Source organism: Cajanus cajan, chromosome 6, assembly GCF_000230855.2.
Source record: "Cajanus cajan strain Asha chromosome 6, NIPB_CcT2T_4, whole genome shotgun sequence".
Taxonomy (NCBI): Eukaryota; Viridiplantae; Streptophyta; class Magnoliopsida; order Fabales; family Fabaceae; genus Cajanus; species Cajanus cajan.
The window spans coordinates 44,418,951-44,431,876 of record NC_138522.1 but is presented as its reverse complement, the minus strand read 5'-3'; the positions used below and the strand labels follow the sequence as shown (position 1 = coordinate 44,431,876).

At 29.5% G+C, this 12,926-nt stretch overlaps 2 protein-coding genes across 2 annotated transcripts; one reads left to right on the top strand and one right to left on the bottom strand.

Annotated features, from left to right (window-relative positions):
• Window positions 1–708: 708 nt before the first annotated feature.
• LOC109796682 (formin-like protein (DUF1005)) lies at window positions 709–2,889 on the bottom strand. The gene is made up of 2 exons (XM_083077163.1): window positions 2,039–2,889; window positions 709–1,761 (listed from the first exon to the last, which is right to left on the bottom strand). Exons 1-2 carry the CDS (start codon window positions 2,659–2,661, stop codon window positions 1,035–1,037), a joined length of 1,350 nt encoding a protein of 449 aa, XP_082933289.1. The 5' UTR covers window positions 2,662–2,889; the 3' UTR covers window positions 709–1,034.
• Window positions 2,890–10,432: 7,543 nt separating this feature from the next.
• PSRP6 (plastid-specific 50S ribosomal protein 6) lies at window positions 10,433–10,720 on the top strand. Its single transcript, XM_083076239.1, has one exon. The coding sequence runs from the start codon at window positions 10,433–10,435 to the stop codon at window positions 10,718–10,720; it is 288 nt and encodes a 95-aa protein (XP_082932365.1).
• Window positions 10,721–12,926: the final 2,206 nt, after the last annotated feature.

Here is a 12,926-nt window from a genome sequence, read left to right as displayed (position 1 = left end):
TAGAAACCCTAGTTTTACCCAATTAAAAAAAATCATGCGGAATTCATCTCATCTTCAATTCGTATACAAATACAAAGTACAACGAAATAAGATATTTATTTCCCCATGTCATTACTTTTTACTTATATTTTACAAATGATGCAAACTTATAAAAAAAATACTTCTATCAACTATTCAAAAATAATTTTATATCAAAAGTACATGTATTAAAACTTTTAGAACGTCGTTCGTTTGTTACAAATTCATTTATGGAATAATAATAAACAAAGACATTGCTGAAAACAAATAATGTTTTCGTCTTATTTTAAAATAAAAAATATTTCAAATCATAGTACCAGAAAACCATAGAAGACAAATTCATTTTAAAAGGAAAAGGAAGTTGTGAAGGATCTCTTTCGGAGAGATCTTTGTTAGTTTCTGGGGCCAGGGTCCTGGATACCAAAAAGGAAAAAGAAATATGAATTTAATTTTGCATATTAATTCAACAAACAATTACATTTTAATTACCCATTTACTTTATGGACTTGGGCGTTTTCTCTTTTCAACTACAACATTTATGACTTTCTTTAAACCACTTTAATTCTAAATAACTTGGCAAAGAAGTAAACAGTGGAATTAACTAATTCAGTAATACAAATGGATTGTCAGGTATTTATTTTATTTTAAATTAACAAAGCGATATTTACAGTTAACAACAAGGCAAAACAATAAGAATGAGAAGAAAACAATATATAAACACGAATGAGCAGTGCAGTGCAGCAAGGTTCTGCTAAAAAATATATTCAAAACAAAAAAAGCTTTTTCTTGATTTCCCATAATTGATGAAAAAAAGAGAGAAAATCAATGAAAAGCCACACGTGAATACACAGCGCCCACTCTAATACTTACTTACTCTCCCACCCTTCTTCCTCTGTACAGCCTGTAAATTGTTTGTTAGTAGTAAAAAGCCTCACTCAAAATGAACAACCCCACTAAAAAATTTGAAAAACGACAGGGGCAAAACACGAAACGACAAACAAAAAAAACTGGCCCAATCAGCCAACCAAGTCCAGCTGCTGGCAGAGCTCCTTCCTCAGCCGCTGAGAGAACAGCCTGCAAGCATCCACGCTCAGATCAACGGCAGCAGCCAACGCCACAAACGCCGCCGCATCCTCCGTGCAGTTCACGTGCGGCACACTCACCTCCACCGTAGGCTTGCTGCACCTCCCCTCACCCTCCACGCTCGCCGACATCACAAACCCTCTGTACATACAATACGGCCAAAGCCCGTACCCGTAGTCCCCGCTGCTCCTCGGGCTGCACGCCGGCGATGTCGCGCTCCCCGGCGTCGCGCGCCCGTTCGACCCGCCGCGGCAGCTCATGTCGATCACGAACTTCCCTCCCTTGTTCGAGCTCAGCGTGGACTCCGCCAGGACTATGCCGCCGGCGCTCATGCCGCCGTTGGTGTCCGGTATCAGCTCGAAGCGGTAGCCGAGGCCGTCGGAGCCGCCGCGCTCGCGCCACGCCTCGAGCCGCCCCCAGGGCTTCCAGGTGCCGTCGCTGGGGCGAAGAATGAGCCAGGAACCGGGGTTGGAGCAGCTGACCCGGTCCGAACCGGGAGAAGCGACGAAGGGCGTGACCATGGAAGCCGCGGCCACCGGCGAACCGGAAAGGTCGTGAACCGTTATGGACCACCCCTTGCGCTCCTTCCCCGGACGCTCCCGCTCGCTCCCGAACGAACTTAACCAACTCCTAGTACCGCCTTGCTCAGATTGTAACGACCTGAACGAAACAGAATAACCGCATCGTTAACACGCGGAACACACCTCACTCACACATAACAGAAACCGTTACACATTAACAAACCCAAATCCCTTGAATTGACTCCTAAACTAAGCCTCTCCTAAAACCACCTACTATCTAACCAAATTTTGAGTATTCCACAAGCTATCACATGCAATTCAACTTTCCATTTTCAATTTCTTTGCATCTAATAATAGTAATGCCCATACATAATAGTAGCAAAGCAACTACAGTAATTGAAGGTGAGGGAACTGACCTGGAACGGTGATTTCGGTCGCCGGTGTTTCTGAAACTGAATTTGCAGGTGAAGACGGGTTGAGAAATGTTGCCTTGGATCTGGAAAACCTGGGGGCTGCATTCCGGTTCGCCGTCGAACTGGAAGACGAATCTAGGATCGGGTTCGGCTTTGACATTCAAATGGAACTGTGCGGAGGAGCCTTTGGCGTCTTTTCCGACGGTAATCCAGCCATTGTGGAAGACGGTGGCCTTGGCTAGCGTTCCGGCGAGATCCAAGGGGACGGAGACTTTGGCGAGGAGTCTGCCGGAGTTGACGCCGCAGGTGGTGCCGCGGCGGCCGGTGTAGATGGAGATTTTGAGGCAGAGCTTGCCGGCGAAGATGGATTTGGCGGCGAGCTTGTCGAGATCGGACTTGCTGAGGTGGAAGGAGGCGGCGATGGGTTGGACCTGGGAGTCCGGGGAGTGGGTGTCGGGAGGGATGAAGGGAACGAGGGCGGATTGGAGTGGGAAGTTCTTGAGCTTGATTTTGCAGAAGCAGGGGGAGGAGGAAGGGTGGACGACGGAGCGCGCGGGTTTGGAGGCGACGGGAATCTTGAGGGCGAGGTTGCCAACGGTGAGCCTGACGAAAGGGCAAGGATCCATGGCGGAGGGAGGAGATTAGGGTTTGTGAGAGGAACGGGGAATGCTAATGCGGAAGCAGCATGGTGATGGTGTGTAACGGAAAAGGAGGAAGCGTTGTGCGAAATGAAATTAGTTGGAGTGTTGGAGGTGACATAAAGGAAGACGAAAACAGTAAACAGGGTAGGGGTGGGATACAGCTGGGTACAGGGTGTCGTGACTCTAGGGGCTGGGGAACCCAAGTTGGCGGTATCTATTGCTCTCTCCTTCTGATGGGCTCCACCCTTTCTTATATCAGCATACCTCCAGTTACCAGTCACCAGTCACCAGTCACCAGTCACTGCCCATTGGATTTATCGATTATTCTTTTCTTTTCTTTTCTTTTTTATCCGTTTTTAGTTCTTTTGTATTCCGCAATTGCCCCTTGCTTTCTGTTGTTGCCTACTGCGTAGGGGTAAGGCAGCATGAGGCGCACCTGCCACACCACACGTGGAGTTCCTCTTCATTATGGCTACCACACTTCACCTTATTCAAGAATCCAATACACAACAACCTCCTTTTTCCGTTTTTGTTTTCAGCCTACAATTTAAAAAAAAAATTTGTAATATATTTTTTATCTTTTAAATTTAAAATAATATTTTTTTAAATTTAAATTACTTTTTTAGTTTCTCAATAATATATATATATATATAATAAATTAAAATAGTTATATAATATCAATTAAGTTGAAGATTATATTTTTATTAACAGAAACATAATAGATAAATTTTTTAATAATATTTGACAAATTTTTTAAAAAAATTGAGTATAAAAATTAAAACATAATTTTTAAATTTTTAGGACAAAAAAATTTAATTTTAAATTTAAAAAATTAAAAATAAATTTATTATAAATTTAAAAGATTTAAAACACATTTAAATCATCTTTTTAAATATATTATGCGGTTCAATAAAACTTGAGATTAAAAAAAATAAAAATAATAATTTTTTAAATAATTTTGCATGAAAAAATATATTTTCTTTTTAAATTATAACTATCAAAATTGATTTATTTCAATACTAAGATAAGTTAGATTGAATATTTTATTTTAGGACCCAAATATTAAGTTGTGAAAAGTTACCAAGCCTATTTGGTATATTTATTTATTTATTTATTCATATATTTATAAAAAAAATCATAAAATTATACAAACAAAAACATAAAATAGATTAATTTGGTCAAGATTGAGAAGCAGGACATGCCAAAAAAAAAAAAACATGATTTATATGAAAATCCCTCAACTTTAGCTTGACGGACTAATTTGTACCGAGCAACTTAATTAATTATATATATATATATATATATATATATATAATTTGCTAATATATATGCAAGGTAACCCAGCGGTTCTTTTACTGCTTAGGACAAAGAGAAACCTAAGAAAGAGATTTACAATGTGTACAAGGTACGAGTTATACAAGATATGACTCTCATTACAAAGTTTTATTTAAGCATGATAAAGTTCCGTATCTATAAATATTTACAATTGAGTCCTTGATCTTTTGTGATTTTTATAATTAGGTCTTTGGGCTAGTAAAAAATAAAAATATTTTATCACTGTTAATGATTTGTAAATTAATTATTAACGTCGGAGACCTAATTACAAAAATTGAAAAAATTCTAAAGAACCAATTGAAATTTTTTATAGCTTAGAGGCCTATTTAAAAACATTCATAAAATTCAAGGATCTAACAATTTATTATACCTAATTTAAATATATATATATATATATATATACACGTATTTTAGTACGAAAAATGTATTAGATAAATATTGATATATGTATATAGATAAATAGAATAGGTTAGTAAATTTACATAATTAGATTCTTTTATATTTCATCATGTGTAAAAATTGAAGTTATTAAAAAAAAATTACTAACATTTTTTTTTATAGTTTTTTAACCTTTTTATTTTAAATATAAAATTTGTTTAAAATCTTAACCGAAATCTACTCTATTTGATATACACATATATACGTGAGATAAGCCGACAAATTTAGATTATTATACTTTTTTAAATTTTACCATGTGTAAAGGTTTGGGCTAATTAAATCATTTTAATAATACTATATTTTTAATTTTTTAATTTAAAAAAATTGAAATCATAACTTAAATTATAATAAAAGAATAATATTTTATTTTATAACTAAATTTATATTCTAAACCATAAATCCTTCGTTCTTGACTTCTTTAAAGTCATCATCATTTTTAAAGTCACAATTGTTTAATCTTTAATGATATTTCATTTTTATCTATTACTTTCTCACACGAAAGATTTTTTGAAGAAGTTTTTTCTACATACAATTTTTACTTATTATTTTTAACTCATGGAAGTTTGTAGACATAAAGAGTTTCACAAAGTTTCATAGGAGAGAATGAACAAAAAAAAAGTATATGACTCCACAAGCTTGTGGTATTGTGGTGTATATGCATTTAGGTGACTTGATGAAAAAATAGAGGAATATATAGAAAATAGTTTATATGCATTGCGAGTTATCTTTGGAAGTGCTTATATTGATAATTAAGGAATGTAGAAAAGTATGAAGCTAAGTATAGATTTTTCATTTAGGTAGATTAGTGAACATTATAAGTAAGTGTCTCTTGTTAAGGTAGGATGAACTAGTTGATTGTAATAAATGCTTTTACAATTATAAGTTGAAAGTATTGGTGGGTATAAAGATCATAAATACCTTTTGATAAAAAATCATTAAACATGATACAAGTGAGCATGTTGGAGTTTCTTAACATTTTAGCTAGACATTTTATTTAGGAATGACAAGTAAACTCGTACATGTGTGTAATATCCAAACATGGATACAAGTATGTATAATACTTGATTTTTTAAATCGCGTATAGGGGCGAGATGAATATATACTTACCTGTCTTGTACCCATCCTATCCCTACTTTAATTTTTTATAAACTTAATTTATTTTTTTAGAATTTACTTGACATTTAAGAAATTCTTATTTTATTGTAAATTTATGTCAAATAGTTTTATAATTGCTACTCTATGTCGATATTCTCATTTTTTTATATTTATTTTTGTAAAAAAATATTTAATTAATTTATGAGCGAGTATGAATATATCTAATGTTCGATGGAGACAAAAATGAAACACAAATTTTCATCTATATTAAATATAAAGACGATGATGAGTATAAGATATGAGAACATAGATGAGTATAGAGATATTAAATCACACACCCGTCTCACCGTATTATCCTTAATCATATTCCTATATTAGTCACCATATATTTGATTTGATTTCTACTTATATTGACTCTACCAATATTATTGTTGAATATAAGCTTAGAAAACAGTCTCTAAAAATATTCATATTAAATACAACTCTTTGATATTTTAATTATATTTAATTCATGTATCCTAAAATATAATACTTTTTAAACTTAAACCTGTTTTTTTTTTTTTAAGATAAACAAATCAAACAAGACAGACTTTAAGTAAAGTCTAGCCGTGACCCGCCGGCTAGCACATTTGCACCCGTTCATAATAGACAAAATACAAATGAGAAACTGTTTTTTTTTTTTTTTTTTAATTATTGCTTCACATTTAGAAACAAACTGGGAGGCCAAATATGAAGTTTAGTCATTTAAGTCTCTTTTACATCATGCAATATGTGACTGACACAATTATGAGTTTTGTTCATAATTTACATTTTGTTTTAATTTAATTTGACTAAGATATTAATAAATTTTTATTTTATATTATGCTGAGTTAAAGAAAGAAGCAGAAAATAATAATATATTTGTATTATCTATAGTTTTTTAGAATATTAATTATATAAAATTAAAAGAACCTTTAAAATTTATGATTTTTACATAATGAAGAAAGAAATAGTGTAGTGTACTATTGTGTATATCTTTTTATATAACAAAGAATTTTCTTAAACCTTAAAGTATTTTGATCTTGAAAAATTAAGATTTTTGTTTCATTTGATCCTCCTTCTATTTTCTATATATAAGAATCACAAATAAATATGTATTCATGGATAATATTCGAATTCTAATTAATTTTGAAAGAAATATATTATGTTTAACTAAGTACAAATATAAACAGTGTTTGATTTATTAAACTGTGTATAGGGATGTGACGAGTATATACTTATCCCATACTTGTAATTATACTCGCTTTAAATTTTTAGAAACACAAATTTTTAAAAAAAATTAGTTAACATTTATAAAATCCTTATTTTATTTTAAATTTATGTCAAATGAAAATTAATGTAATTTTGTAATTGTTAGTTTGCTATCCTATGTTGAAATTATTATTTTTAATACTCCTTTTCTTAAAAAAATATTTAATTATTTTATTGGTGGATACGAGTTAGGTACACACATACTCAACACCTAATAAAGACAAATGACGAGGACACAAATCTCATACCCATCGAATTTGAGGATAAAGATTGGTATAAAATATGAGAATGGGACGAGAATAAGGACAATGAAATTTATCCATGTTTTGCCCTATTGTCATCCCCAACTCCATCTTCTATAATGATTAGAGTTTAAGAGAATAATTTTTTATTAGAGAGAAAATTTTGTTTCACATTAATTATTGAGTATTTATGACTCCTTAAAATTATTATTCTCATCAAATAACAATTATTTCAAAAGTTTCTCTATTAAACTTATTTATAATTTATTCCTCACATAATATATAATTATCTTACAATATTTTGATTAAATTAAATGTGAATAAATAAATAATTTTTCTTCTTTTATCTTTTGTTCAATTTAAAATTTTTATTTTTTTATTCAACTATGAAAAAGGTCAAAAGAACACTTAATCGTGCTACCATTCGAAATGATGAACATGAATTGATTCAAATTATTATAGCTCTCTTAAAACAAATAAATTAAGGTATACATAAATGACTAGACAAAAATATATTATATAAGTAGGATATAACATGTATACTATAGCAGTGCTTTCAGGGAGGTAATAATAAAATGATTAATATTTATCTTTCTTAAATCATTAACATTGTTTTAAGACAAATAAAGGTAAAGGTAAAATGCTTTAAACAGTTTTAAGACAAATAAAGGTAAAGGTAAATGTTTTAAACAAAAGGTAATGGTAAATGATGTGACAATATAGGACTGTCTGATTAGGATAAAATATTAATCGGACGATTTGTAGGAAGAACTTTTAAGTTATTGGAAATCTTAAATTAAAAATATTAGTTTCTTATGTTTAATATCTATTTTTTTTAAAAAAATATTTTTGTAAATATATATAAATCATATATCTTAAATATATATAGTTGGGAACCTAACTTTTTAATTAAGGGAAAAATTTTAATTATATAAAATATCATAATATATTTTTAAAATAAAAAATAAAAAATTAAATTTTATCTTTTTAAAGTACTTTTTTCTCTTTCTTTCTATTTTTTTTAAATTTTTCCCTCTCTTTTTTACTCTCACTCTCACTCCTTTCCCCCTTTCTCCCTCTCCCTCTCCTTTTTCCTCTCTTTATATCCATCTCATATCTCTATTCTATTTTTTTTTATTGTATCTTATTATCTTTTTATATTATTTTTAATAATCAATCATATATGTTAAATATAAATTTTTATTTTGTACAAAAACTTTTTTAGATGTTTTCTCTAATGAAATTTTTTTTAGAGATTTTTTTAATCTTTTATTCAATTCAATTTTTATTTTTCATAATTATTTATAAATTAAATATTAATATTATAAAATAAATTATCAACAAATAAAAATAATATTATAATATAACATAAATTATTTATCAATTTAAAATATAATTTATATATTTAAATATCTATTTATATATTTTAAAGATAATTTATATATTCAAACATAATATTTATTTGTATATAATTTAATATAAATTTTACTTATATATAATAAATACTCAAATTAAAATACTAGTATTATTAAAGTCTATTTTATTTTTATATTTTAGTGATATTTGTTAACATCTTTTTAATAAAATAAAATATTATTTTTATCCTTTTTAATTATAAGGTAACATTTTTTTGTTTATTTCTTTTTTTAATTCTGTATTTAAATAATTTTAACTCTAATTTTTAACTTTTTAAATCACAAAAGAAAGTTTAATGTCATATTTGTAATAAGGTTTGAACAAATAAATATATTTAATTGAAATTTTTTAATAAATAATATTTTTGTTAAAAAAATATTTATATATCCAAGAATATACTATTATAACTAAAAATGAAAATTCTTAATTTTTGAGAATCTTATATGAATATTTAAAAAAAAAAATGAATAACTAAACAGATTTTACCTATTAAACAAGTTTAGGGTATGAAAAAAAAGTCTCACCTACTAAGCACCTCTTAAATTATTAACATCTTATGGTAAATAAAACTAATCCATGTTGCAAGAGAAAAAAAAAATTAAAATATTGTAACGTTATTTGCGTCGTATAAAATATAATAACTATCCTGTAGGGTCTAATGTTTATTTAGAGTAGAGAATGGTAATTGGGGAAGAGTAAAAGAAAGGTCTTCTAGTATTTTAATTTTTGCTCAACGGAAAATCTCACATCATAAGTCTGATTTTGAGTTTGACTGGTCACAAAGGGGTGTCTTCGTGTTTCTGTCGCTATGTTCCGTAATTAAGTGAGTTTTGTTTGCGGCTTTGCGCCCATTTTAAACATTGTTGATAACAGCTAATGAATTAACGAACAAGGAAATTTAAAATTTGTTTAACCATCTAGACACAAATAAAATTTAATGTTCCATAATGTTTGTTTCGTATAAAATTTTAGGGTTTGCTAATAAAAAATTACTAAATCCTCTCCTTCCAGGACACAAAGCGACTACTATGAAAAGCATCTTCTAAATGACTAGAAAGGCAGGCTTATATTTTTTTATTTTGGGAGTGTTAGTCAACCGTATAAAGATATCAAATAGACAACACATGAATTATTTTAAGGATCTATTAGGATTCTTTTTACCCATTTTTTTAACTCGGTAACTAACTTGAAATTTAAAAGATGGTGTCATTACTTGTGTGCCTTCATGGAAATATTCCAACTTGGAGGTAGTGAACTCGACACTTTATGCTCAAGATTAGAGAATTATGTGTTTTCTTGAAAATATTTTGATTTAAGGGTAGTGAATTTAATATTCTTCTTGCACGTTATGCTTAGGTTAGGGACTTGTATACTCTCCCAAAATAATATCGACTTTGTGTAGGGAGTTAAGTATTTACTAGGTCGAAAGAGGATAATTTAATAATAAATGAAAATTTTAAAAAGAGGATAATTTGGAAAATAAAATATTATATTAATTTAAAATAAATTTAAGTTTTAATGAACATTAATTTGACATTAATCATATTAAATGTTATAGATTAGAAAGACTGCCACTAAATTATTACAGAAGTGTTCTTTCATGTTAGAACAACTTCTATAATACCTATTTTTTTGTGTATGTAATTTTTCTTTATATACTAGTTTTATTTGGTTAAGATATTTTCATACCAAAGAATAGAATTGATTTAGACCTATTTGGTATATTACCATAACCATAGCATACAAGTGTTTTTATTGCGAAAGACGAAGGGTCCAGAAAAGCCCAAATCATTTAGGGCGTTTGTGAGTGTTATATGGGCTTGAACACGATGGTGGGCCTAAGGAAAGGGGTAAATTGGTAAATTGGAAAGAACACGGAGAGGGATAGGATAAAGCGGTAAGGGACGAGTGTTGGCGAGAGCGCGAAGCAGAGAAGGAAAATGTCGTCGGTGATGAACATGTTCGGGTGCGGAGTGGTGAGGGCTCCGCCGCAAGCATTGGGGTTTGGAAAGAGAAGCGGCGGAGGATTGACGATAGTGTGTTCGTCTCGGCCTCAGAAGAAAGCGACGGCGCATCACAGGAAGACGCGGCCGCGGAAGACGCAGCCATGGGATATAAATCGGAAACCTACTGTGTACGATCCTCTGCCTCCTCTTCCTCCCGATTGGACGCTCGTTATTCCCGCCGATGCTTCCGCTGCTCCTCCGCCTCCAACTCCCGCTCCCTAGCCACTGTGTTTGTTCTCTTCAACCCTAACATGCTTCCTGCTACTATTCATATATCTATATCTGCTTCTATTTCATGTTCACGTCTCAAATCTCCGATTCGCCGTTTGTTTTCGATGAATTTTTAGCTGTGATGAATTGTTTCGCCAACTACTTCGTTATGTCAATTCGATTAAATTTCGATTGTAGGCTCGTCTTCTAGCTTTGATTTTCTTGTTCTTGTTTTTTATACACAAATTTTTTCGAAATTTTATACTCTCGTTTAATCATCTCAGAGATGACTTTGACTGGTTGAGATTGCCAAATTTAAAGAGTAAATTAAAATTATACTCTGAAATTTGGTTTTTAAATAATTAAGAGGATTAGTATGAGAGTAAAATATCAGGAAAGTCAGTGCAATCTCACCAAATATCATAAATGTTATGTAATCTATTTAAATTTATATTATAGTAACACTATTTAACTTGGAATAAATAATATATGGATAAACAATGTGCACTGCTAATCAATTGTAAATTAAATTTAGAATAATTTTTCTGGTTGATTTTTATAATAAGTATATTAAATCTATATTTTAGTCCTTATATATGCTACGGATATAAAAAAATTAAACTTAGAATAAGCTTTATCTCTCCATATTAGTTATATCCTATTCGAATAGAACTGTCACATGATGTCTATAAAAAATTATTTGTTTTATCAGTTTTTCAGAAATTAAACAACAATTGATTTTAAAATTATAAATGACTCTAAACATGCTGCTAGAGTGCTAGATATCTCAGCCGATGATTTATTTATTTATTTTTATCAGCGGACGATATTTCGAAAGTCTCTTCATTTGTTGGCGTTTCAATGATTTATTTGCCAAAGGCCCAATCGGAATAAGTCATTGCTGGTTAGTGTTTAACAATTATGAAAGGAAGTAGATGTGGGGATAAAATTTTGATATTTAGGTCTCTTTATAAACTTACGATGAATTTATTTATATTTATTTTGTACTAAAAGTACTTACGAGTGTTTAAAAAAATTAATAAAATATTTTATAAGTAATTTATAAGATGTGTTGAACTTATTTTTACAAGTTATTTAAAATAGCATATCACTCAACTCATGCTAAAACTTATAAAAAATACGATGTTTGAATTTAGAATAGCTTTATTTTTATTTTTTTATTCCTCAATCAAAAATTGAATTGTATAATTTGATTTTGTTCTTCCTCCCAAAGATTTTCGAGCCTCTTTATTTTCTGTTCTCTCCCTCCATTTTTTTTTTTTACATTTTTATTGATATATATACAAATTTTTTAATCATGGTTTTACGATATGTATAAAATTGATTTTAAATTTTTCAAATGTATGATTTATAAATTTTAATCATGATTATATACATAAATGTGTTTTTAGTTTTGATTATTAACTCTTGTTTTTATTAACTAAAATTAGGTGAATGTTAATTAGTAATTTTTTAATAATATTATGATATATAATATTATTTTTAAGAATTATTTAATTACTCTTTTAAAAATATTTTATTTTATTTTCAGTCATGATTTAATTATTATTTTTTAATTTATGAAATGAGAAATCACATTTTATAAGTTTAAATAATAATGCATACAAGTACTTTAAACTTATATAAGTGCTTATAAACATGTGTATCCAAATACGAGAGTTTATTAAATTTTAAGTACTTATATCATAAGTTCTTATTACATAAGAGTTTATTAAAGAATGAAGATTTTAATTAAGTTATTTGTTTAAATAGGTCTTAATAAAATAAAATAAAAAACTACTTCAAGCAGTTTTTTTTTTTAATTTAACGTCTCTATAATTTGTTAGACAATTTAGAAAGGAAAGTACACTAATAAGTTATAGTATCATCTAAATTATACCCCATAGTTTAGAAAAAATATCTTTTGTCAGTCTAAATTACGTGTATTCCTTGCAAGAGAAAATTTGGTTCTAGATGAAAACATTACACAATATGGTTTTCCTTGTCTTTTGATGTAGTTTCATTTATAAAGTACACCCTCTGTTCACTTTTATAAGGAAAAAAAAAAACTGATTTTAGTCATATTAAAAAAAATCAGTTAATTTTATTAGCTATATCTCTCTAAATTTGTTCTCCTTCAAACACATTCTATATTGGGGAATACACCTCTTTTTTTTTTTTTTTTTAATAAGTACACCTCCTTTTAAAAAAAAAAATT